The 23,582-nt window shown below is 44.7% G+C and overlaps 1 protein-coding gene across 1 annotated transcript in view; it reads right to left on the bottom strand.

Annotated features, from left to right (window-relative positions):
- The window catches only part of SHOC1 (shortage in chiasmata 1), a 1,715,507-nt gene that overhangs the window by 447,801 nt on the left and 1,244,124 nt on the right, over positions 1-23,582 (bottom strand). Inside the window, exon 19 of the mRNA XM_086963751.1 lies at positions 11,358-11,542. Coding sequence (XP_086819877.1) covers positions 11,358-11,542 — 185 coding nt within the window. The remainder of the gene's footprint in view (positions 1-11,357; positions 11,543-23,582) is intronic.

The following is a 23,582-nucleotide window of genomic DNA, read 5'->3' as shown; positions in this document are numbered from 1 at the left end:
AAAGGAATAAAATAGTTTCCAGCCGATATGGGTACTCTTTATTAATATCGCTGGACTACTAGGTTAAAAAGATCGGTATGCTCACTGGAAGTTTAGGGATCCATAGCATATATTAATAGCACTGAAAGAACGTCAACATGTTTCTGCTCTATTGGCCCGTGGGTCTAAGAGCATTCGTCAGGACAAAGACAACACTAAACATAGAAAAAACTACAAATCACCATTTGTGATGTAGAAGGGTAGAATTTTAAATTTCATAGTCTTACCCTTATGAGGTTCTATGGAGTCACCTATAAAATTTGAAGAAAAAGGTGGGGTCACTGGTGGCATTTAACCAATGTACAAGAAATGGTTAAAATGGAAAAACATTGTACCATTGTCATGCAAGCTCAATTTGAGACCTTATTCAGGAAAATAAGAGCAATGGGGACATGGGGGCGAGTAAATGGTGGCGACATATTAACAGACTAGCGTATATTTTGACAAGTAATTTACCCATTAAAGAAGTTTGACATACCTCTAAGTTGGGTGAGCATTGAATGAATGAACCTGATAGGGAAAACGGGAATAGTGAATGTTTTACCCACGTTCGTAATGGCAAAAAGTCTGTGGTACCCCAAGTGAGGTCTTACCTTAAATATGTTAAAAAAGGGTTCCCTCAGGAGGTATGGACAAGTTGTCCCAGGCTATAACGGTATCAAAGGAGGAAGGTATTAGTCACTCTGATACAGTATAGTAACGGTGGGCGCAGGCAATGAGTGGACGACTTACCCGCAACGGAAGCGTGTTCCGCGTCTTGTGCTGACTCTGCCTCCTGGACGCCGGGAGCACGCTTCCAATGGCGTTTTAACAGCGCTTGTCAAAGAAATAGAAATAGGACCTTTGCACAGAAACGAAGAACAACTTAAACTGGTTAAATAACATATTCAGAATCATTCTGTGCGCCTAAATTTAATTATATGTTATGTACAGTGTGATATCATAATTGTCATGGCACTAACCGAAAAATTAAGATGTTGGTATTCTGAATGTGAAAATTATTACGGACAGGTTCATACTTCAAAGGATTGTCATTCTACGAAATCAGCGTGCAAAGTGGTGCCAACAGATGTCATCATTTAGACCATATTTATTGGTCTTGAGGCGGTCCACCCAGCGTTGTTCTTTTTCGTATAGTACCTTTTCAACGTTGGGTATTGTGTCTGGTACTCTTTCTATAACTGTCCACTTAAGATCCTCAATGCTATGTTTTAGTTCAATGAAGTGTGCACATAGTTTGGTTGTGTTCTTTTTTAGGCGAATATTGCTTTTATGCTCCCCTATGCGCAATTTCACCTTTCTACAAGTCATACCAATGTATTTTTTGTCACATGGACATGTGGCCATGTAGATCACATGGGAAGAATTGCAATTGCTATGTTGCCGCTGGGTCCATGTGAATGTTGTAGACAGTTGTAGTATTTTGGAAATGGACGTGGATTTACAAGCCGTGCAAGAACCGCACGGGTAATGGCCTGTCACTGGAGCCATATTGATGTTTCTGATCTGGTTTGTTGGGTTTGTTTGTTTTGGACGAGTATGTACCAGCATGTCACGTACATTTTTTGTTCGTCTGTTCGCAAAGCGAGGTTTTGGCCAGTTGAATTTTCCCATATTTACAATATGCCAATTCTTACTGATTAGTTTGCTGACCTGATATGATGCTGGACCGAATGTGGTCACACAGGTCATAAGGTCCTCATTTTCAGTTTTTTCGAATGTTGTTAAAAGATTTTCTCTCGGTTGGTTCTGGGCTCTTTTTTGGCATTTTGATATTGTGGTTTTTTTATAGTGTCTTTGTTGCAGTCTGATACTGAGAGCTCGTGATTGTATTTGGTAGTCCTTTTTTTGGCTGCAGTTCCTTTTGAGACGCAGAAATTGGCTGTAAGGTAAGTTGTCTCTTAACGGTTGTGGATGATAGCTCTTATAGGACAACAAACTATTTTTAGCAGTCGGTTTTCTGAATGTTTTTGTCTCAATTTGGTTGTTCTCTGAAAAGATTGTTAGGTCTAAAAAATCAATACTCTCCTTGTCAGCTGTATACGTGAATCTGAGCCAAGGATCACGTGTATTCAGCCAGTCGACAAAAGTTTTGAGTTCTTGGTTGTTGAGCCAAATCAAGAGGACGTCATCTATGTAACGTTTCCAGTAAATAATACTGGAAACGTATGGGTTGGCAGTTGTGAGTACATGGTGAGTTTCAAAATTGCTGACGTAAAGTCCTGCCACCGATGGCGCAAATGCACTGCCCATGGAGGTCCCATGGCTCTGTAAAAACAGTTGGTTTTCAAATTCAAAATAGTTTTCGGTAAGTGCCATCCGGCAACATTCCAGGACAAAGTGTCTGGGTGTTCTGAATTCCCAATTTTCCGTGAAAAGTACGTCTTCCAACATTTCCAAAGTCTCTTTTTGTGGCAGACTCGTATATAGGGATTCAACGTCTAATCCCACTAGGAGCATCCTCGTGGGGTCAAAGGGTTGGTCTTTTAGTTGATTCAACAGGTCTCGGGTGTCTTGTAAATAGGCAGGTGTTTTTTTGACAAGTGGTTGGAGGAATTGGTCCGCGAATTTTGAGAGGGGTTCCAGCACTGATCCTATACCCGAAACAATTGGGCGACCTGGTGGAGGTATTCTGTTTTTGTGTGTCTTGGGTAGGGAGTAGAAATATGGGGTCTTTGGGTTCTCAGTCATTAGGAAATCTGCTTCTTTTTTGCTTATCCAGCCATTTGTTTCTGCTTCATGGACCATAATGGCAATGGTTGTTTGTAATCTTGATGTTGGATCCATGGTGATTTTGGTGTAGAATTTTTCGTCCGCCAATAGTTCCAGACATTGGTTTCTATAACCTTCTTTTCCCAGGATGACTATTCCTCCACCCTTATCCGCGGGTTTTATGACAATATTTTCATTTGTCTGAAGTTCTTCCAACGCAATTCTTTCTGATCTCGTTAAATTCTGGAAGGGTCTTCTCACACTGGTTGCCATGTTGTCAATTCCCCTTAGGACGGCTTGTTCGAAGGCTAGTATTTCTACTGGTACCATATTTGTCGGTGGGGTGAAGTTAGATTTTTTACGGAGATTGGTGTCTCCTAGATCAGAAGTTGCTGTGGACTCCCAAAAGTATGCTTTTAACTTGAGAGAGCGACAAAATTCCAATAGTTCGCACTTGAGTCGGAACAGATCGAGGTTCGGGGTGGGGACATAGCCAAGTCCTTTATTCAGGACATTTTCTTGATCTGTCGAAAGAATCAAAGGGCTTAGGTTCACTATCAGTGACTCGTTTTGCTGGTCCCTGGCTTTGTCGAGGTCATACTTCTTGTTTGGACATTCGGCTGTTGGTCTTGCCATGATATGCTTCTTCTCCTTCCTCTTTGGTTTTGGCCCCTCAATAAAAAAGAATCTTGGTTCTGGTTGTTTATCCCTTGTTGTGGTATCCCCATGAAGTTTTGCATTTGTTGGGGTCCTTGATTGTACGGGTTCATCCAGCCCGCGTATGGTTGCATATACGGCTGAAAGAATGGCATTGGGGGGGCCCATAAAGTGTTGTCTTGGCCATCTGTTGCCTCTTCTCTGTGGTCTGGACCGGTATTGTCCTCTGCCCCGTCGGTGGCTAGAATCTTCGGACCCTGTATCTGATCCTCCTGAGGAATCCCAGCCATCTGAGTCATTGTCTGTTTTTGAATCTGATGATTTGTAATCCTTATTGGTATAGGGATGCATTTTTTCATGACTGAATTTTTTAATATCTTTACTTAGTTTTTGTAAATTACTTTGCATCAGGAAGTCCTCACTTTCAGATATCTCCTTATTCAGCTCTTCAAGTCTTTTTTTTTATAAACTGCAGGTTGTATGCCTTTCTTTAATTCAACTTCACAGGCTTCTATCTGAGTTAGCAGTTCATCTGAAAGTCTTTTGGCGGTTTTCACTATTAACACTAAATAGTCAAGAGTGCATTTCCAGGAAATTGCCGACCAGTCACGTCTGAATGCCAGGTCGTGTAGAAAAATTCTTGGTGCGTTAGTGATCCACAACCCTCGTGGTGCTATCTTCGAGCGTAAATATTCAGTCATTATTATTCCGTGGATGGCAACCTTTATTTGTTCCTGTTTTTTTGCTGTTAGGTTGTCCCAATCGTCAGTCGTTCACATTCCATGTCAGGACCTTCAGCGTGTCAGCGGTCATGTGCACAGCAATAGGACAAGTGCACCCCAGGACGTGGGGCTAAGTTGGCGGGCATACATTCGCAGCGATAGAACCACAGATTTCTCCAGATCTCAAGACAAGACTCCCTCTGCAACCCCCCCAGAAACAACCAAACAACACAAACAAGCCCCACCCCCCCACCCCCACCCCACCTGCACCACCCGGCCATCCCGCCCGTGCAACCATCGACGGTTCAGAATACCAGGGAGCAAGGTCTGTCGCCCACCCTTCAAACAAACCCACCTAGGAGATACCTAGCTGTCCAAAGTCACGTTTCAGTGTGGAGTGTTCCCACCCCTCAGAACAAATAGAACAGTACTTGCGTGTCCCCGGCAGGGAACTGCCAAAACAGTACCTCAGGTCCTTAGCCCCTCAGGAATGAGAGTCTTGCGTTTCAGGGTCAGTGCCTTCCGTAGTGTGCGGCTCACCCTGTTCCAGTTCGCGGATGGCCACAGCCAGAGGGTGGAGGGATGGCTCTGTGCGTTCTTCCAAGTCCGACGCAGACACATCTTCTTCCTGATCCGTTCCATTACCAGACTCAGTCAGCAGGCACCGGAATCTTGATCCCCTGTCTGGGTCCCGTGTCGCTGCAGCAGCTGCATCTCCCTGGCTCACACCAGCTGCACCCTGGCGCGACGGATATGGGGTCCGTTGAGATTTCCTGTCCGCTCTCTGGTGTCGGGAGCGCTGCGACTTGTTTGGGCTGCGCCTGAAGTTGGCCACCGCAAACTCCTCCCGGATCCTACGACCCTCCTCCTCCGCCTCTCTCAATAGGGGTCGCTCCTCCAGCCAGTGCCAGGCCTCCTCTGGTCGAGTAAAGAAATGCGATTTTCCCTTGTAGAGGACCTTGAGTTTGGCGGGAAAGAGTAGCATAATCGATATGTTCAGCGTCCGCAACTTAGCCTTTACAGTATCATAAGAGCGCCTCTGCTTCTGCACGTCCTGGCTATAATCAGGGAAGATCATAACAACTGTGTTCTCAAACTTAAGTTCTCCCATTTTCCGGGCTTCCCTCAGGATAAGGTCTCTGTCTGCATAGTTCAGAAATCGAGCTATGATCGGGCGGGGTCTCGCCCCCTCTGGAGGCCTGGCCAGGAGTGCCCTGTGCGCTCTCTCGATCATAAAACAGGTAGAGAAGGGAGCCTGTGGAAACATGGTCCTGAGCCAAGAGTGAAGGAAGGCCGCCGTATCATTCTTTTCAATCCCTTCCCTCAGGCCCACGAAGCGCAGGTTGTTCCGGCGGGCCCTGTTCTCCGCATCTTCCACCCGCCACAGCAGTTGCCTGTGCGAGGCCTGTAGTTCCGCCATATCTTTCTTGAGGGAGGAAACAGATTCTTCCGTCTCCGTGATCCTAGTCTCCGTTGCGCCCACTCGGTCCGACAGGTTCCGAAAGTCCTGGCGCAGCAAGAGGACTTCTGATCCCACCTCCCCGATCTTGGTTTCAAGGGCAGCTCTGGAGTCTTGAATATCAGTCCTGGAGGCCTGGATCGCCTCCAGGAGCATGGCGGTGTCCGCATGCGGGTCCCGAGCCCCCGCGGTCGCATCCCTGTGAGTGCGTGTGGTGGTGAAGTTCTCAATGGACTCCTGCCTAGTGGAGCGCGGTGCCGGATCTCTCTTGCCCATAGTGTTCACTTGGGGATCCCCAATGCCCGCAGTCCGGCAGCAGGGGGATCGGTGCAACGCAGGCCCTGGGGCCGACCTCGTGTCTCGCCAAACTCCGCTTCAGCGCCTCCTCTCACCACCACTTCCCGTGGGTCTTCCACCGGACGAGGACCGTCGTTCCGGCTCCTTCCCCAAAGCAAGCCTCCAGCGGTTCTCCGGGCGCCCCAAGGGGGGGGGGAAGGTAGAGGGAAGCAGCGGGTCCGCGCGCCACCAAGGCCGGGCCACTGTCCAGCCAGCGGGCCTAGATCTTCGTTCAGGGCCTCATGTGCCGTTGACTTCGAGGTTGCCAGGGGGGGGGGGGAGCAGATCACTCAGCAGCCCCTCAGTGGCCCCCGCGGGACGACGTCGGGCCCGGGCGCGAGCTCCTCTCACCGGTCTCACAGGCCAGGATTAGCGTTCGGCGGCAGGCAACTCTAGTCCCCGGCCTCACAGGCCCCGATCCGCTTCAGCCTCCAAGGTCCGCCAGGGGGGGCTCCCAGGCGTAGGGCGGAGGGTCAGGATCAAACACACTCACGCGGGAGGGGGAGCAATCAGCTCGTCACTTCAGCAGCCCGGCATTCGCTTCAGCCAAGGAACTCGGCGCTGCCGGTCGCCGCCATCTTGGGCGCCACTGGTCTCGGGGGAGAATCTTCCGAGCAGTTCGTCTCCACAACGACGCAGAGTCGAGCCGGAGGGCTGTACCGACGCCTCACACCTCCTTCCACCTTTTCATCCGAGTTTCATGAAGTTTAGCGGGCTAATGGGTAGGTAGATTGCCGGATCAAGTGCAGTTTTGCCGGGAGCTACGCCGAGGCACGTCTTACTCAGCCATGCAGCTAGCCACGCCCCCAAGACTGCTTTATTCTTGAGGTAACTGTTTCTGAGGACCTGCTGGAGCTGGTCATGTAAAGTAACTTAGAGTAACCACATTGATACTTACCAAAGTCTTTCTTGATAACGTTTCTAAGTGTCAAATTCGTTGAATTTGCCAGTGCTTGTTCACTGTTAAGTACAAAGTATTGATTTACTATTCCTTGTAAATTCTGTACCTCCCGAACCATCCAGTGGATTTATTTTAATTTGGTGTCTAAAAATATATAAAAAACAAATCTATTTTCATTAATTTGTGTAGGATTTCTTTGGAGTGTGGTGTATTTCTTCTTCCAGTGTTTTTGGTGCTGTTTAAATGCTTTACACGTGTTCCTTTGAGTAAGCCTGACTGCTCAGCGAGACAGCAACCCAAGGTTGAGCTAATGGTTTAACAAATCAAGCCTACTGGCCCTAAAAGGGTTGGCAAGTGTATTATATGCTGAGGTTGCACACCCACACCATATAATACCCCCATTATCTCACAACAGTTGAGTGAAGAAATTTGGTAAGTGAATCTTTTCATTCAAAGGAAATGACGCAGGGCCTTTTTGTATAAATGACATGTCGGTGGGTAAAAAGAACATATATATTGAAAACTTTATGAAACGTGATTGAGCTTCCGTAGTGTGCGGCTCACCCTGTTCCAGTTCGCGGATGGCCACAGCCAGAGGGTGGAGGGATGGCTCTGTGCGTTCTTCCAAGTCCGACGCAGACACATGTTCTTCCTGATCCGTTCCATTACCAGACTCAGTCAGCAGGCACCGGAATCTTGATCCCCTGTCTGGGTCCCGTGTCGCCGCAGCAGCTGCATCTCCCTGGCTCACACCAGCTGCACCCTGGCGCGACGGATATGGGGTCCGTTGAGATTTCCTGTCCGCTCTCTGGTGTCGGGAGCGCTGCGACTCGTTTGGGCTGCGCCTGAAGTTGGCCACCGCAAACTCCTCCTGGATCCTACGACCCTCCTCCTCCGCCTCTCAATAGGGGTCGCTCCTCCAGCCAGTGCCAGGCCTCCTCTGGTCGAGTAAAGAAATGCGATTTTCCCTTGTAGAGGACCTTGAGTTTGGCGGGAAAGAGTAGCATAATCGATATGTTCAGCGTCCGCAACTTAGCCTTTACAGTATCATAAGAGCGCCTCTGCTTCTGCACGTCCTGGCTATAATCAGGGAAGATCATAACAACTGTGTTCTCAAACTTAAGTTCTCCCATTTTCCGGGCTTCCCTCAGGATAAGGTCTCTGTCTGCATAGTTCAGAAATCGAGCTATGATCGGGCGGGGTCTCGCCCCCTCTGGAGGCCTGGCCAGGAGTGCCCTGTGCGCTCTCTCGATCATAAAACAGGTAGAGAAGGGAGCCTGTGGGAACATGGTCCTGAGCCAAGAGTGAAGGAAGGCCGCCGTATCATTCTTTTCAATCCCTTCCCTCAGGCCCACGAAGCGCAGGTTGTTCCGGCGGGCCCTGTTCTCCGCATCTTCCACCCGCCACAGCAGTTGCCTGTGCGAGGCCTGTAGTTCCGCCATATCTTTCTTGAGGGAGGAAACAGATTCTTCCGTCTCCGTGATCCTAGTCTCCGTTGCGCCCACTCGGTCCGACAGGTTCCGAAAGTCCTGGCGCAGCAAGAGGACTTCTGATCCCACCTCCCCGATCTTGGTTTCAAGGGCAGCTCTGGAGTCTTGAATATCAGTCCTGGAGGCCTGGATCGCCTCCAGGAGCATGGCGGTGTCCGCATGCGGGTCCCGAGCCCCCGCGGTCGCATCCCTGTGAGTGCGTGTGGTGGTGAAGTTCTCAATGGACTCCTGCCTAGTGGAGCGCGGTGCCGGATCTCTCTTGCCCATAGTGTTCACTTGGGGATCCCCAATGCCCGCAGTCCGGCAGCAGGGGGATCGGTGCAACGCAGGCCCTGGGGCCGACCTCGTGTCTTGCCAAACTCCGCTTCAGCGCCTCCTCTCACCACCACTTCCCGTGGGTCTTCCACCGGACGAGGACCGTCGTTCCGGCTCCTTCCCCAAAGCAAGCCTCCAGCGGTTCTCCGGGCGCCCCAAGGGGGGGGGGGAGGTAGAGGGAAGCAGCGGGTCCGCGCGCCACCAAGGCCGGGCCACTGTCCAGCCAGCGGGCCTAGATCTTCGTTCAGGGCCTCATGTGCCGTTGACTTCGAGGTTGCCAGGGGGGGGGGGGGGAGCAGATCACTCAGCAGCCCCTCAGTGGCCCCCGCGGGACGACGTCGGGCCCGGGCGCGAGCTCCTCTCACCGGTCTCACAGGCCAGGATTAGCGTTCGGCGGCAGGCAACTCTAGTCCCCGGCCTCACAGGCCCCGATCCGCTTCAGCCTCCAAGGTCCGCCAGGGGGGGCTCCCAGGCGTAGGGCGGAGGGTCAGGATCAAACACACTCACGCGGGAGGGGGAGCAATCAGCTCGTCGCTTCAGCAGCCCGGCATTCGCTTCAGCCAAGGAACTCGGCGCTGCCGGTCGCCGCCATCTTGGGCGCCACTGGTCTCGGGGGAGAATCTTCCGAGCAGTTCGTCTCCACAACGACGCAGAGTCGAGCCGGAGGGCTGTACCGACGCCTCACACCTCCTTCCACCTTTTCATCCGAGTTTCATGAAGTTTAGCGGGCTAATGGGTAGGTAGATTGCCGGATCAAGTGCAGTTTTGCCGGGAGCTACGCCGAGGCACGTCTTACTCAGCCATGCAGCTAGCCACGCCCCCAAGACTGCTTTATTCTTGAGGTAACTGTTTCTGAGGACCTGCTGGAGCTGGTCATGTAAAGTAACTTAGAGTAACCACATTGATACTTACCAAAGTTTTTCTTGATAACGTTTTTAAGTGTCAAATTCGTTGAATTTGCCAGTGCTTGTTCACTGTTAAGTACAAAGTATTGATTTACTATTCCTTGTAAATTCTGTACCTCCCGAACCATCCAGTGGATTTATTTTAATTTGGTGTCTAAAAATATATAAAAAACAAATCTATTTTCATTAATTTGTGTAGGATTTCTTTGGAGTGTGGTGTATTTCTTCTTCCAGTGTTTTTGGTGCTGTTTAAATGCTTTACACGTGTTCCTTTGAGTAAGCCTGACTGCTCAGCGAGACAGCAACCCAAGGTTGAGCTAATGGTTTAACAAATCAAGCCTACTGGCCCTAAAAGGGTTGGCAAGTGTATTATATGCTGAGGTTGCACACCCACACCATATAATACCCCCATTATCTCACAACAGTTGAGTGAAGAAATTTGGTAAGTGAATCTTTTCATTCAAAGGAAATGACGCAGGGCCTTTTTGTATAAATGACATGTCGGTGGGTAAAAAGAACATATATATTGAAAACTTTATGAAACGTGATTGAGCTGAAAAATCCTAAATCTCTCTAACTTGCCTGGCAGCAGTTACTGGAAAAAGGATGCAGTTTTCCATTACAGCATTTGTAATAAAGAGTTGCAGAGAGGTTAAAAAAATTCCCACAAAGAAGGCTGCTTGGTCCGTGGGGCAAAGAGTTGAATAATTCCTTCATGAATTATTTTATCATTTTTGAGGATAAAATTGACTATCTATTTTGAGGTTGTAGAAATATGTATATCGCTGCCAGATGGACCTTTACTGAACAGCACGAAAACCCTGACTCAGCTAAACCAAGCAAGGAAGGAAGCAATTATTGGGCTTTTAACTCCAGTGGATGTAGATCACGTGTTTCTTACCGGATACAGAATCTCTTCCGCTTCAAACCAAAGATTTTATTTGTAAAAACAGCCCTTGCAAGATCTTTAGACACTCTGAAACTGCATTGCTTCACCACTCACTTGTCTCCGGAGTGATCACTACAGTATCTAATATGGGAAAAGGAGAAGAGGGGAGGAGAGAACGTGAGGATAGAGCTTGGGTGGGTTGAGGGTGGATGAGAAGATGTAAACAGAGAGTCAGGCAGTCACCCTAGTTTCTCACATGTTCTACATTTTTCATGCGAATATTTAACTCCTTCACTGTCTGTCCCACTTTTATGAGGAACAGATAAGTGTACTTGTAGAATTCCAAATAAGTGTGGGGAAAATTCTGCAAACTTTTTTGAATAGCTAAAAAGTGACGGCTCCATTTGCATTGCACGGTCCCCTTAAAGAATACCTGTTTCTACACCCAGTTTCACCTGTAATTGCAGAAATATCTACACACCAGGGTGATGTTCATCAGTTGTAGGTGAGGTAACATTGATGTTTGTCATAAAAACAAGATTCTGCCATAGATAAAATGCACACAATACAGCTTCTGGTGTGTGCTTTTCAAACTCTCACGAGAAGCATACACACATGTCAGAAGTCCTGATTTATTCATGGTGGGAAAAGGAGACATTCTGTACTTCCTGCTTTGGACGAGAAATATTATCCTTCCTAAGTCTGACCCAGCCTTATAGCTCAATTACATCTCCTGTGCCATCTCTTTACTTATCAAAATAAAACTACATAATCCCACCCATTTAAAGATTTTTGAACGGTAATATAAAGAAATACTTTCAGAGTAAATGCTGCTTCCATGGTGTTAGTTACACACTACCACTCACATATGTTCCAATCTAGCAATAAACAAAAACGAAATTACATGTTTTAGATTTTTGAGGCTCTCTTACCTTCTAGAGCTGCTTCAGGAAGGGTGCTTTTAAAAGTCATGTAAAAAATATCCAGGCTTTTACAGACATCAATCCAGCAGGAGTTCTCAGTAAAATCATATTCCACAACCAACGAGAAAAGTTTCCAAGGAAAGTTAGCTCCAATATGTTGATTGCTTGTTATAATGCAAGAAGCTGTCTGCAGACTACACGTGAGTGAAAGCACACAGAACACATAAACTCGATACCATCAATCATATTATGAAACCCAGCTCTCAAAAACATGCTGTGCATAGTTACTACAAACATACTGCATAACACAGTATCCTCCACAAAGAGCAGGTTAGCTGTAGGAGATGCATGGACGAATGAATGAAGCATTTTAAAGATGGCTATTGAGTTAAGTGCTGGCTACTGACATTTTTGTGTGACCAGTTGTGGATGACCTTGAATCGCAGAAGGGTGAGATAAATAACGGAACATCTTCAAATTAAGTACAAAAATAAAACACTCGACATGTCAGGGCTTAGACACAACAACGTTGCATTTTTAAGAACATGTGCATTTAACTGTAGATTGAGAATTCCTAAACAGCCCTGAAGTAGCCAAAAGATTAACAAGTAGTGCTATAAACAGCTCACAATAAAAAAGATAAAGCATTATGTTAAATAACGGCACATAAATTAAGTGGCATGAGGGGTATTCCAAGAAGATTGTAGAAAACAGTACAATGTAAATCACATTAGGGTAGTAACAGTGAGCAAAACGTGTTAGGGTTTACCTATCACCTTACAGAGGACGTTAGGGATTATTACCGAAAGATTTTGGCATGAATGTAGTGGAGCACATTAAGCCAGTAACATTGGCCAAGACGTTGTAGGATTTGAACACTACACAGCTTTGGTAGTACTTCTATAAAGAATTTGCGGCTGCCCGAGGCCACCGCAGGAGGTCACTCAAGAGGGCGACCACACCCCCCTTTCCTACTAAAGGGGCAGGGACTCTTGAGGAGTCCCCTCCTGGGCGCTGGCGTTGCCGCGTCATGTCCGGTGCGCCAGGCGGGGTGAGGTATATATGTCCCCCTCACCACGCGGACGACCTCTTTGTCGTCGCACCGGTGACGCGCAGCCGCTGCCTCGTGGGACACGCCATCTTTGGTGTGCCTGAGGTGCCGTCGGGACATTGCTGGTCGGAGCTGCTATTGCAGTGAGTCGTGTTCACCTACCCCCCCTCACCATACTCTCACCACCGGCACTCCACCGCCGTAGTCTGGGCTGGTGTCCGACCGGAGGGGAGGGGGGCATGCAGCTCCCCCGGCGCAGCGGCAGGCTCCCTCGGAGCAGATGCTGACGGTACGGCAGGGAGGTTCATGGGGGGGCAACTGGTTGTGAGAGTGGCATTCGGCACTTCAAGCCCCCCGTCTCTCCAGGACTAGGATCGGCCGGCCCTCCTCCTGGAGCGGCTAGTAACTAAGTACAGTGAGTGCGAACCCCCACACCCCTCCCCCAGCAGGCACTACATGGGTGTTGTATGCCCTGCAGCCGTCGTAGGTGACGGTCTGCCACGGGGGGAGGTGGGGGCTAGCACAGCTCCAGTAGAAGTGCGGCTGAGGGCCCAAATCGTTCTCTGGTCAAACAGGTCGGTGCCCTCACTGGAGTCCAAAATGGCTTCTGTTGGCATCTCAAAGTAACCTGCATTCCCATGCTCTACTTTCCAGCACATCTTGTAGTGTAGTTCCTGTATTCCCAATAGGCTCTACGCATTGGAATAACATAAACGATAGACGTAGGACTTAGGTTGACTAGGTCTCTATTGAATATGTTAGACTTAATTGTGAATGCCAGCTAGCTCAGAGGTCACTAGAAACTTATCGAATAAACAAGAAGGAATTCGTTTCTGACAACCATATAACATGGCAACTTTGTTCCCCAAGAATAAGAAATATATCTTCAGAGTCGCGGAAACAATAGATGGCTATTTCACTCAGTCAATCGTGCATGCTTCGTTTCACCAGGGTTTTTGCAGAGAATTAGAGAGACGGGCGTTTTCAATAAAAAGGTTATTTATTGAGCAGTCTTCTTTCTCATGCAAGAGAAGTGAATTGCTACAATCATAATACTTGCTATGAAGTAAAGTGCGTACAGTAAAAAGAGTATTATGAAATAATACTGTAAAAGCATTTATATGGTTTCTAAGCCATAAGATACATAACATAGATAAAATAGATACAATGATAAATAATGACTAAAAGAACTCAACTGGTGCATCTAAAATACGCCTACCCCGGTGTACCTAACCTAAGTCTAGTACAAGGGAATAAGTAAGTGAGGTGTAGCTTGAGTTAAATAGTTTCTGCCAAGAATCTATCCAAGCATTCTCTAAGGGTCAATTCAGCTCCGTACCTTGGTTATAGAATGAAGGAGGTCTTGTATCTCTCTCTCAGGACTCGATCTCCCAGTAACCCGCAAGGGTAGCAGGGAAACACTGGAGCTGGATTTCTCGGCAGGAGAAAAGACAGCGTCTCTCTCAGTGCATCAGGGGGAGGGTTTGCTTCCTTCGGCACTCGCATATAGCAGGGCGTCGGGCAAGTAGTTAGTCGATCTGCGCCAAAACCACGGGGCCCGATTCACAGAATGAACTTACTACTTTTGGCATTCACAGAATGCACTTAATACTTTTGGTATTCACAGAATGAACTTACTCATTTCGGTATTCACAGAAGTTAGGACTACTAACTTTAGGACTCCTAAATGCCTTCTGTGAATACCGAAAGTCATAAAATTAGGATTTTTCTCAATTTAGTAGTAGTAAAGTTAGGACTACTAACTTTAGGACGCCTAAATGCCTTCTGTGAATACCGAAAGTCTTAAAATTACGATTTTTCTCAATTTAGTAGTAGTAAAGTTAGGACTACTAACTTTAGGACGCCTAAATGCCTTCTGTGAATACCGAAAGTCTTAAAATTACGATTTTTCTCAATTTAGTAGTAGTAAAGTTAGGACTACTAACTTTAGGATGCCTAAATTCCTTCTGTGAATACCGAAAGTCTTAAAATAAGGATTTTTCTCAATTTAGTAGTAGTAAAGTTAGGACTACTAACTTTACTACTACTAAATTGAGAAAAATCGTAATTTTAAGACTTTGGGTATTCACAGAAGGCATTTAGGCGTCCTAAAGTTAGTAGTCCTAACTTTACTACTACTAAATTGAGAAAAATACTAATTTTAAGGCTTTCGGTATTCACAGAAGGCATTTAGGAGTCCTAAAGTTAGTAGTCCTAACTTCTGTGAATACCGAAATGAGTAAGTTCATTCTGTGAATACCAAAAGCAGTAAGTGCATTTTGTGAATGCCAAAAGTAGTAAGTTCATTCTGTGAATCGGGCCCACTGTGTCTTTGCTAGGGCAGATGCTGGTAAATTTATACCTGGAAGGTGCCGAGTTGGACGTAAGGGTGGACATAATAACGTCACTAAGAACTCAAAGTTCTTTACACGCTCCAGGAGTTCTGGGACAAATCAATACTGAAGCAGGGGGAATTCCCGTACTGCTGAAGGCTGGCTGTCTTCAAGAACTCGTTGTACTCTAGGAGCTTAGTGGAAGTAGCCATGCCGTATTTGGACTGTATTGGCTGTGTCTAAATATGGTTATGATTCTTATGCCTATATAAGGATATAATAAGTTATACCTACATAAGGTCATGAATCGGGAAAATTACACTAGAGCCCTAGATACGTTACAACACCCACTCCACGTAGAATACCCATCTTTACTAAATACTAAGCAGTTATAACATTTCAAAGCATGTGTTTACAATCCCACCCCAAAAATACATAAAATGCATTTGAAATGGTTTGTACACGAAAAATTAGTATTGTACTGTGCGTTTTCTAAGCAGTGGTATCATTCAAATAATGCATATAGTTTTACATTTGAAATGCTGGCTGAATGGTTCACGAAATTACGTTTATGAAATGGCTCTTAATACAGAAGAGAAGGTCGAGACCATTTCATCACAGAATTATATAAGACTGTACATGTGTTTGAGGCTAAGTTTAAATATTGTCTCTAGGTTTTCAAAAATAGAAATCTTGTTCTCTAAGAATAGTTCTACATTAAGCAGATTACTCTGTGCCGAAAAAAGGTAAATATTTTGGTATTTGAGAAAAAATAATTTTGTTGTAGTAAAAAGTTGTTCCAAATTTTAGAAGTTCTGTTTATCAAAACTGAAGGCCGAAATCAAAGTTCAGGGAACGCTGTGTGCTTGTTTTTCAGGAGTTATTCTTGTTGTTAGGAGAAAACATTAACTCAGATCGGCTATCAAGGAATTCGTCTACCACAGTAGGTGAAAGTTGGGCAATTTCCGAAAAAGTAGAAATTGTGCATATGTGAGATGCATTACCGTCAGCGTTATCTGGATCAGCAATGTTCACAGAAGGTTGTACCTGTGTGCCGCTTTCATCTCGTACCTCACCGCCACCTAGTCGTAATGGTGAGGTCTCAATGAATGCCGTCATCAGAATTGGTAGCCGCTGGGGACAACACGTTGCATGAGCCGTTAGTGAACCAAGCAAAGTATCGACATCCATAGGTACTGCTGATGGAAGTGAGAGACAGATGTCTAACACGCATTCTTCTCCGCAGAGCAGGCATCATAGAACAGGTAAGATGCAATCTTGCCAGATTGGTCTGAATGATAGAAACCATGTGGTATTCAGATCTCTTAGATGAGCCAAGCCGAGAACCTGTGTTACCCTATTTCGGTACTGCAGTGCCTGGATCGCTTGTTCCATGGTAACCTGGGTATCGCTGGTGACTGGACTTGCCATATCGGAGCATAAGGAACAAAAATAGAATTCCTGCTACGAGTCCCAAAATGAGAGGCAGGCCGCCGAACACAGAGTGCACGAAATTCGGGCAAATGCTCAGGACTGCTTCAAAGGGTGCTAACAGTACAGAAAAAAGTGTCTTAAATACATGTGCGATGCCACTGGTATCTGACATGTTTAACATTTGACCTAACATTTCGACGAAATGTACGGGGCAGTTTGTTGATAATAATGTATGTATCTCTGCTGAGGTCCTTGCAACTTGCAGATCATAAGTTTATCTAGACAAGGTCAAAGGCACAGTTTTTTGTAAAAGAATGGCCTTCATTCTACTTAATGTATCAATTCGAATAGAAGAGATATTCAATGAAGGCCAAATCGTTGCCTCCTTGTCTGGCTGGCTGTTTGGATACAATACTTGCATACAACAAGTGACCCTGGAGGTAACACTGACGAGATAGGCCGTTCCTGGCAACATGCCACAACAGCTGTGGTCACTTAACATAACGTAGCTGCCGTTGGAAAGCTGCCTGAAAACAGGTTCTATTTGTGTGGCTGGGGTGCCGTGCAAGTGGCAAGAAAGGTCATTAGACGAACCCTCACAGGCTCCATGTAAATTAATTTCTTGACACAGAAGTGTACCACTTAGCGAGTTTTCACAATTTTTCCCACTAAGAAATACTTCTTTGTTACGCCCACTCCAACATCTATGTGTGTAAGGTAAATTCCAGGTCGACTTAATGTATCCTTTACCCAACCTTTCATACAGGCCAGCTGGTATATGCTGTAGGCAGTATTGAAACTGGAATGTCGTTATTGGTATTGTTATGGTACCATGTATTATCCATTCAATTACAGTTTTCTCGGAAACTGTTAATGGTAATCTTTCTAGTTTTTCAATGCTCAGCACTGTATAGTCTGCTCCTTTTTGTACCAAAGAGATTTGTTTATCTGTAAGGTTAAAGATAGAAAATAATGATGTTGTGTTGATTAGACGCCAAGGGACATAGCCTGAACGCAGATTTTGTAACCTCCAGCCTAACTGAACAATAGAACGTAATTGGGACTGGCCATGTTGTAACATTAGTTTATCCTGTTCTATTATATCAATTGCACATGATACAATGTTGTCCAAAGCATAAATTCTGGAGGACAGAGTCGTTAACCCATTGCCCACTGCAGACAGTGTTTTTCCAAATTAATACAATCAATTTCTCGTATTTTTTCAGGAGTTTCAATTTGCATCACTTTCCAAGCTTTGTTGTAAGCAGCATATATACGGGCGTATATGAAACGTTTTTGACGCTGTTTGCGAGGTCCCAATAAGAAATCTCGCAAGTCAGCACCTTCTTTAAGTAAGGTCAAGTGTTGCTTAATTTCAGGTAGTGTGGATTTCTGTAGCCACTCGAGGCATAGTTTTCCTAAACTGTATGTCGTTATTATCCATGGATGTTGTCTCTGGGAACATCTTGGGTCTGGCCTGTTCTGTTTGAACCTCTGTGTTTTGTCCAGGAATCTATCTTGACAGTTATTAGTGTCTGTGGGCCAGATCAACCATTTTTTCCAATCAGGATTATTTCTATTTTGGTGTAAAATATGGGACACGTCTAACCCCTCATCTGTAGTGCTATTTCTATCAGGCATAGGATTTGGTATAGACAGGTTTTTTAAATCTTTTATCTTGGCTATGCCAAGACAGGTTGTTTGTTGAATGGTGTCATTCAGGAACATTATTTGTTCTGGTATCATGCAGGCTCTGAATAATGATTCTAATCCCTGTACTTGCCAATCTTTTGAACCCTAGATTGTTTTTGTTTCAATGTTGTCTTTCCAGAATTAAAAACCAAATGTAGACAATTGTTCATAAAATTTAGCAGAATATATCTGTTTTGTATTGGTTAACATATTTTTCATTCCTGTCTTATTCACATTTTTGAAATAAAACGTTTCTGGATCTGTGACATTAAACCCTGAAAAGTATGGAAATTTCTCATAAAATGTTTTCGAGCTGCCTTATGGAGGTGTTGGACAATGTTCCCATTGATTATAAGTTAAAACATTTCTAGGTTTTGCCAATTTATGCAAATAGTGGTGCCCAAAATGATTAAAGCAATACATTTCTTCATAATCAGATGAACCTTCTAAATATTCATGATCTGTAAATTTTGCTGACATTTCTAAATCAGACATCATATTATTAATAGTCTCAAAGTCCCAATCATCAGAGAATGTGCTCGGTGAGACAAAGTCACTTAAAGAAACCTTGAACTGATGTGGATATTTCAAGAGTTCAACCGGGTCAAAGATGTCGTAATCAGTAGCGTCCCATGCTACACCACCAGGTATAGGAATGGCTGTGATGTTTACTGATGACAGGTCTCTTTTTTCAACATGAGATGACTTGTGAGGTTTTAGGACCAAGTTGATGTTCTGACTTGCTGTGTCCATTGTACTGTATTTTCCCTCAATCATTCTTCCCAAGCTTAAAACCAAAATGAGCCAGAGTAGGAGGAAAAGTACACCTAACACAATCCACAATTCAATCCATGGTGAAATCAGATATATTTCTCCAAGTTGATGAAAGAGTTCTGTTATTTTTTCTTTGAATGTCTTGTTTGCTGGCTTTTCTTCATGTTCACTGGGATCTTCAGAAAAGTCATCAAAATTGATGAAATATCCAGAGGCGGTTCTGTCAATTGTTGGAATCGCATCAGGATTGTTATTAATCTTTTTAGTTGCTTCATCCTTTGTCATTTCAGTATAGTCAGAGGCTACCTCATTGTAGAAAGGTGATTCTTGACGAACTGTTGCAATTTGGGTTTCAAGAGGCACAAGTTCCATGGCTTTGTTGCATAGTCCTTTTTTATTCACTGCAGGTTTATCAAATGTGATTAGTCTCTCAGTTGGAACCTCTTGAATTGTAGCAAGGTTTGGTCTTCTGCTACATCTTGGGAGTCCTCTGGGCCTACTACTTATTATTGGCCACATGGTTGTGGTTTTACCAGGCCGATTGATACAACTCTGTTCTCCTTTTTACCAGCAAGGGGCAGTAGTACTACTGATCTTGTTCCGTTGATTGCTAAGACAGGTACTGCTTTTCTGCATGAGGGCCCAAATTCCTTCTTCACCGCGATCTTGTCTCTGACCAGATCCCCAATCTTTGGAATCCAGACCGGTCTTGCTGGGACAGGTGGTTTTTCTTCAGTGGCCGTTGGCTTTAGCTTTGTGTTACTCAGACTTCTTCTTGTTTCATTTAAGTCCTGTAAAACAGCCAAACGATCTTTGATATCAAAGGTTTTTTGTTCCACAACTGAAGTCTGACTATCGAGGTCTTCGATTATCATTCTAGTACCAAACAAAAGTTCATACGGAATGATTCCACACAGAGAATTTCTTGGCAGATTATTAAGACTATGTTGGACATTTATTAGATGTTTGACCCACCCATCACCCGAACCTAATACCCTAGCTGTTATAGATTGCTTTATGTCACGGTTTTTTCTTTACACTACCGCATTACCCTCAGGATGGAAGGGACTAGAGTACCGCAATGCAACGCCCAAGCTGGCCATGGCCTCCTTGTAAGCTCGAGAGCTAAACGCAGGACCCTGGTCAGAATGTAGTGTGCCGATTGCGTATGTGCTGATAAAGACTCGCAAATCTTTTATAACAGTTCTGGCATCAGCCGAGCGCTGGGGGCACATCCAAATGAATCTTGTGCAGGAATCCACTGCGACCATGATATATTTATAGTTACCGTCCCTTTGTAAGGAACCACAGTGGTCCAGGTAAACACACGCTAATGGTTTATCTGAGATCAGAAGGGGCGTCTGCTCAGGATGTTGCACTGTTGATACTTTCATTTTTTGGCATATTTCACAGTCTAAAACATAATTTCTAGTCTGCTTCGTCATGCGCGGCCACCAATATCTCTGTTTAAATAAAGATACTGTGGCGAATACACCTGCGTGTGCAGAAGCCAGCCCTTCATGCGCTGCTAAGATTAGTCCTAACCTATGTTCCATGTTTGGAATTGCCCTATCCCCCACTCCAGGAATTTGAGCAAAAGGAACATTGTTTGCATCAGTTTTATATGAGTACTTTACTGGAAAGCCTTTCGGGATTGTCTTACCACTGTTTTTTACTGAAGCGATGACAGCTTGCATTATTTCGCTGTCTATTTTCATTTTTGAATGAGTGATTGCAGCTACAGAAACCGTATGGACGGTTGCCTTTGCGGCTTCATCAGCCAATGAATTCCCTGCAACGTGAACGCCATCACGTTGATGACTCAGTGTATGGATCACGTGAGTCTTTTGTAGTTCTTTCTGTACAGGATCTACTTGTTCCCAAAGCATTTTATGTTTGATTGTGCCACCTTTCGCATCTTTTGAAACCATTTTGAACCCAGTTCTGCAAGTATTCATTATAAGACTGGACGCAGTAATACGAAACGCACATATTAGTGTGGGGAATTCGCGATCAGTATTTTCAAGCGCCATCTTGAAAGCCTGTAGTTCAGCTCGCTGAACTGTACAGTCTCCGAGTGATTGAGTTTTTGTGACCATAGGTCGGAATTTACCTTCGCGCCAGCGACCTTTAACAATCGCGCACGCAGCACTATATATTTGTTTACCCCCAATCGTGGGCTGTGCTGTTCCGTCTGTATATATTATACAGCCGTAATGTTCAAGAGGCAGAATTTCGGTTGGCGTACTCGTATTGGAGAAATTCTTGTGTTTTCAAGCTAGGGTCAAAAACGTATTCAACGTCTGTTGCAGCAAGATAATTAACCCATTGTATTCATCTTGGATGTAAAGCTTTAGCATTTGGAATGCTCGCTCTTGTCACTGCCTCTAAGCCAGGTACAGGTGTAACAACCGATATGCATTTCCCCTGTGCAAGGGCTCTTTCTTTTGCTGTAGCAGTTTGAACCGCTATCAGAATTTTCTCAGTTGAAGTGAATTTTATTTCAGCTTGTGTGTACAATTGTGATTTGTAAGCTATTGGTACCGTTTCACCTTCGTTATAGGTCAGGTACGTGAATACGCATCTTCCTGGGATGACTCGGATTACAAAGTTGCGATCTTTTACGCGTGTTTGCAGCTTTGTTTTTGCTAGCATGTCTGTTTGTACTGAACGTAAAATTTCTGTGTGTGTTTGAGTCCAATTAGTTGGTTTGAAATCAGGTTTTATTAATTCGTAGAGAGGTTTAACCCTCTCTGCGTAATTCAGAACGTACGTTCTTCCAATATTCAGGAAACCTAGAATTGATTGTAAGTTTTTCAGTGTTTTTGGAACATGGAGCAGCACACATTTCTCTGAGAAATTGGCTGCTAGGCTTTTCCCTTCACTTGATAACTCATATCCTAGAAATAAGACAGTGAGGTGGGAAATCCGTGATTTTTTAAAGTTGAATTTGTACCCTTCAGATGCGAACCCAAGTATAATGGTGTTCACTCTTTTCAAGTGCCTGTCCAAATCATCGTCTGTTAGATAGATGTCATTGACATAAGATAATGCCTCATCATCATACATTTGTAGTTACTCTGTTACTCTGGCTGAAAATAATCCTGGGCTATTCTTGAATCCCTGGGGGAGACAGCAAATTGCCTCTGGGCCCCCATACTTGAGAAAGCGGTCAAATACCTGCTTTCTGGTGCAATGTTTTGACAGAAATAACCATTTGAAATATCTAATGTCGTTTTATATTTTTTGCACACAATGTTATTCATCAGTGCTGCACTGTGTGAATTTTGTACTGCAAATGTTTTGCAACAAGAGTTTAAGTGTCTGTAGTCCAATACTAGACGATATGAATTGTCTGGTTTGGAGACAGGAAACAAAGGATTGTTCATTTGTGAGGTGCATGTTTCAATCACCCCCTGGTACTCAAGTTGATCTAAGATCTCCCTGACTTGTTTTTTAGCTTCTTGCTTAACAGGATACTGCCTTTGTGCAGTAGGTTGATTTTTTAACTGGATTTTATGGTGAGGGGATTCCTCATCCCATCCTACATGATTTTTATATAATGCAGGGGCTTGGGCCACTGCCCATTTTCTAGCATATGTGTATTTTTTATGAATTGGAATATGATTTGCGAAGGCAGGCATAATCATTTCTTCGCCATGTGGGCACTCCCTAACAAATTCTGGTGGCCAGTCTTTCTCAGCTAGGAGAATATTATAGCCCTTAGATAGCTTCTCCCAAAAGAGAGCTTTTATTTTCCTAGTTATGTCCCCTTCTATTCGCAATGTTATTTCATATAATTTATGGGGCACACTAATTCTGGTGTCTGCAGTTTCCACTTGAATGTATTCATTCGTGTCCACTGTCTCCAGAAGATTCATCAGGATCTTGCGAGCTATGGTCACTTCTGCTGCGCTGTCTAGCATTGTTTGGGCCCACTCCCCGTTCTTGAATTGTGTCCTCAGGATCCTCGGCATGTTTTATCTTTATGCTTGCTACCTTCTTTTTGGGAAATTGAGATTTTTTACTTTGGTGGGCGGGTTCCTTGTCTTTGGACTTGACGCGCTCTTCTTTATGTTCTGACCGTCCTCTTCTTTCCGATTTCTGCGAGGAAGTCTGAAAAGATCGAGAGGGACGTTTATCAATATCTTGATATCTGTCAGGTTTTTTCAAATTATCCCTATTTCTGCGGTTATATCTTTTCTCAGAGGGGCTCCCGTTGGGGAGACCTACCCCCCGTTCAGGAGATCTATCTCTCTTTTGGGGCGACCTTCCTCTGGACTGAAACTGTTTTTCTCTGGGAGTGGTCTGTTTATTACCCTCCCACCTCTTTTTAGGAGTAATTAAATTACTTTTAATGAAAGTCTTTTCAGGATTTTCTGTTAGTTGTGGTTTTAGTGGTTTCCCACCCAAACTATCTCTACCTAATTCCTCATAGGATTTCTCATTCTGGCACGTTCGAAAGGTTGTTCTGCTATATCTGTTTCTTTTAATTTTTGGCAGATCGCCAATGATGCTGCTTCTCCTTTTATGTTCACTAGTAGTTTAGTCGAGACTTGTTTAAAATCTTTCAGTAATTTCATACCTAGATTTAAAGCAGGCACTGGACCGTATTCATTTTGAATCTGTCTTAGTACGTCTGGTATAACCGCCATAGACGGAACACCATGTGTTTTTGTGTAGATTGAAGCAAAGACTGTTCCCCAAGTGTCACAGTCCTCCACATGCGGTGCGATCCCCATTGGTAAACAGATTGTCAGAATTCTGTGTTTTTCATGAGGTGTAAAATCAGGGAATACTGCCTCTATTTGAGTAATCTTTTGAGCCAGCCAGAACAGAATTTGTTCCCGTTTTGCGGGTAATTTACCAATGACTGATTGTATAGTCTGTGGTGTAATTTTATTTGTGTTCCCCTGGTGAGGGGTGTGCTGTGGAATTTTTATAGCAGGT

The sequence above is a fragment of the Lissotriton vulgaris genome, chromosome 3_1, assembly GCF_964263255.1.
Source record: "Lissotriton vulgaris chromosome 3_1, aLisVul1.2, whole genome shotgun sequence".
Taxonomy (NCBI): Eukaryota; Metazoa; Chordata; class Amphibia; order Caudata; family Salamandridae; genus Lissotriton; species Lissotriton vulgaris.
This window is presented reverse-complemented; position numbering and strand designations above follow the sequence as displayed.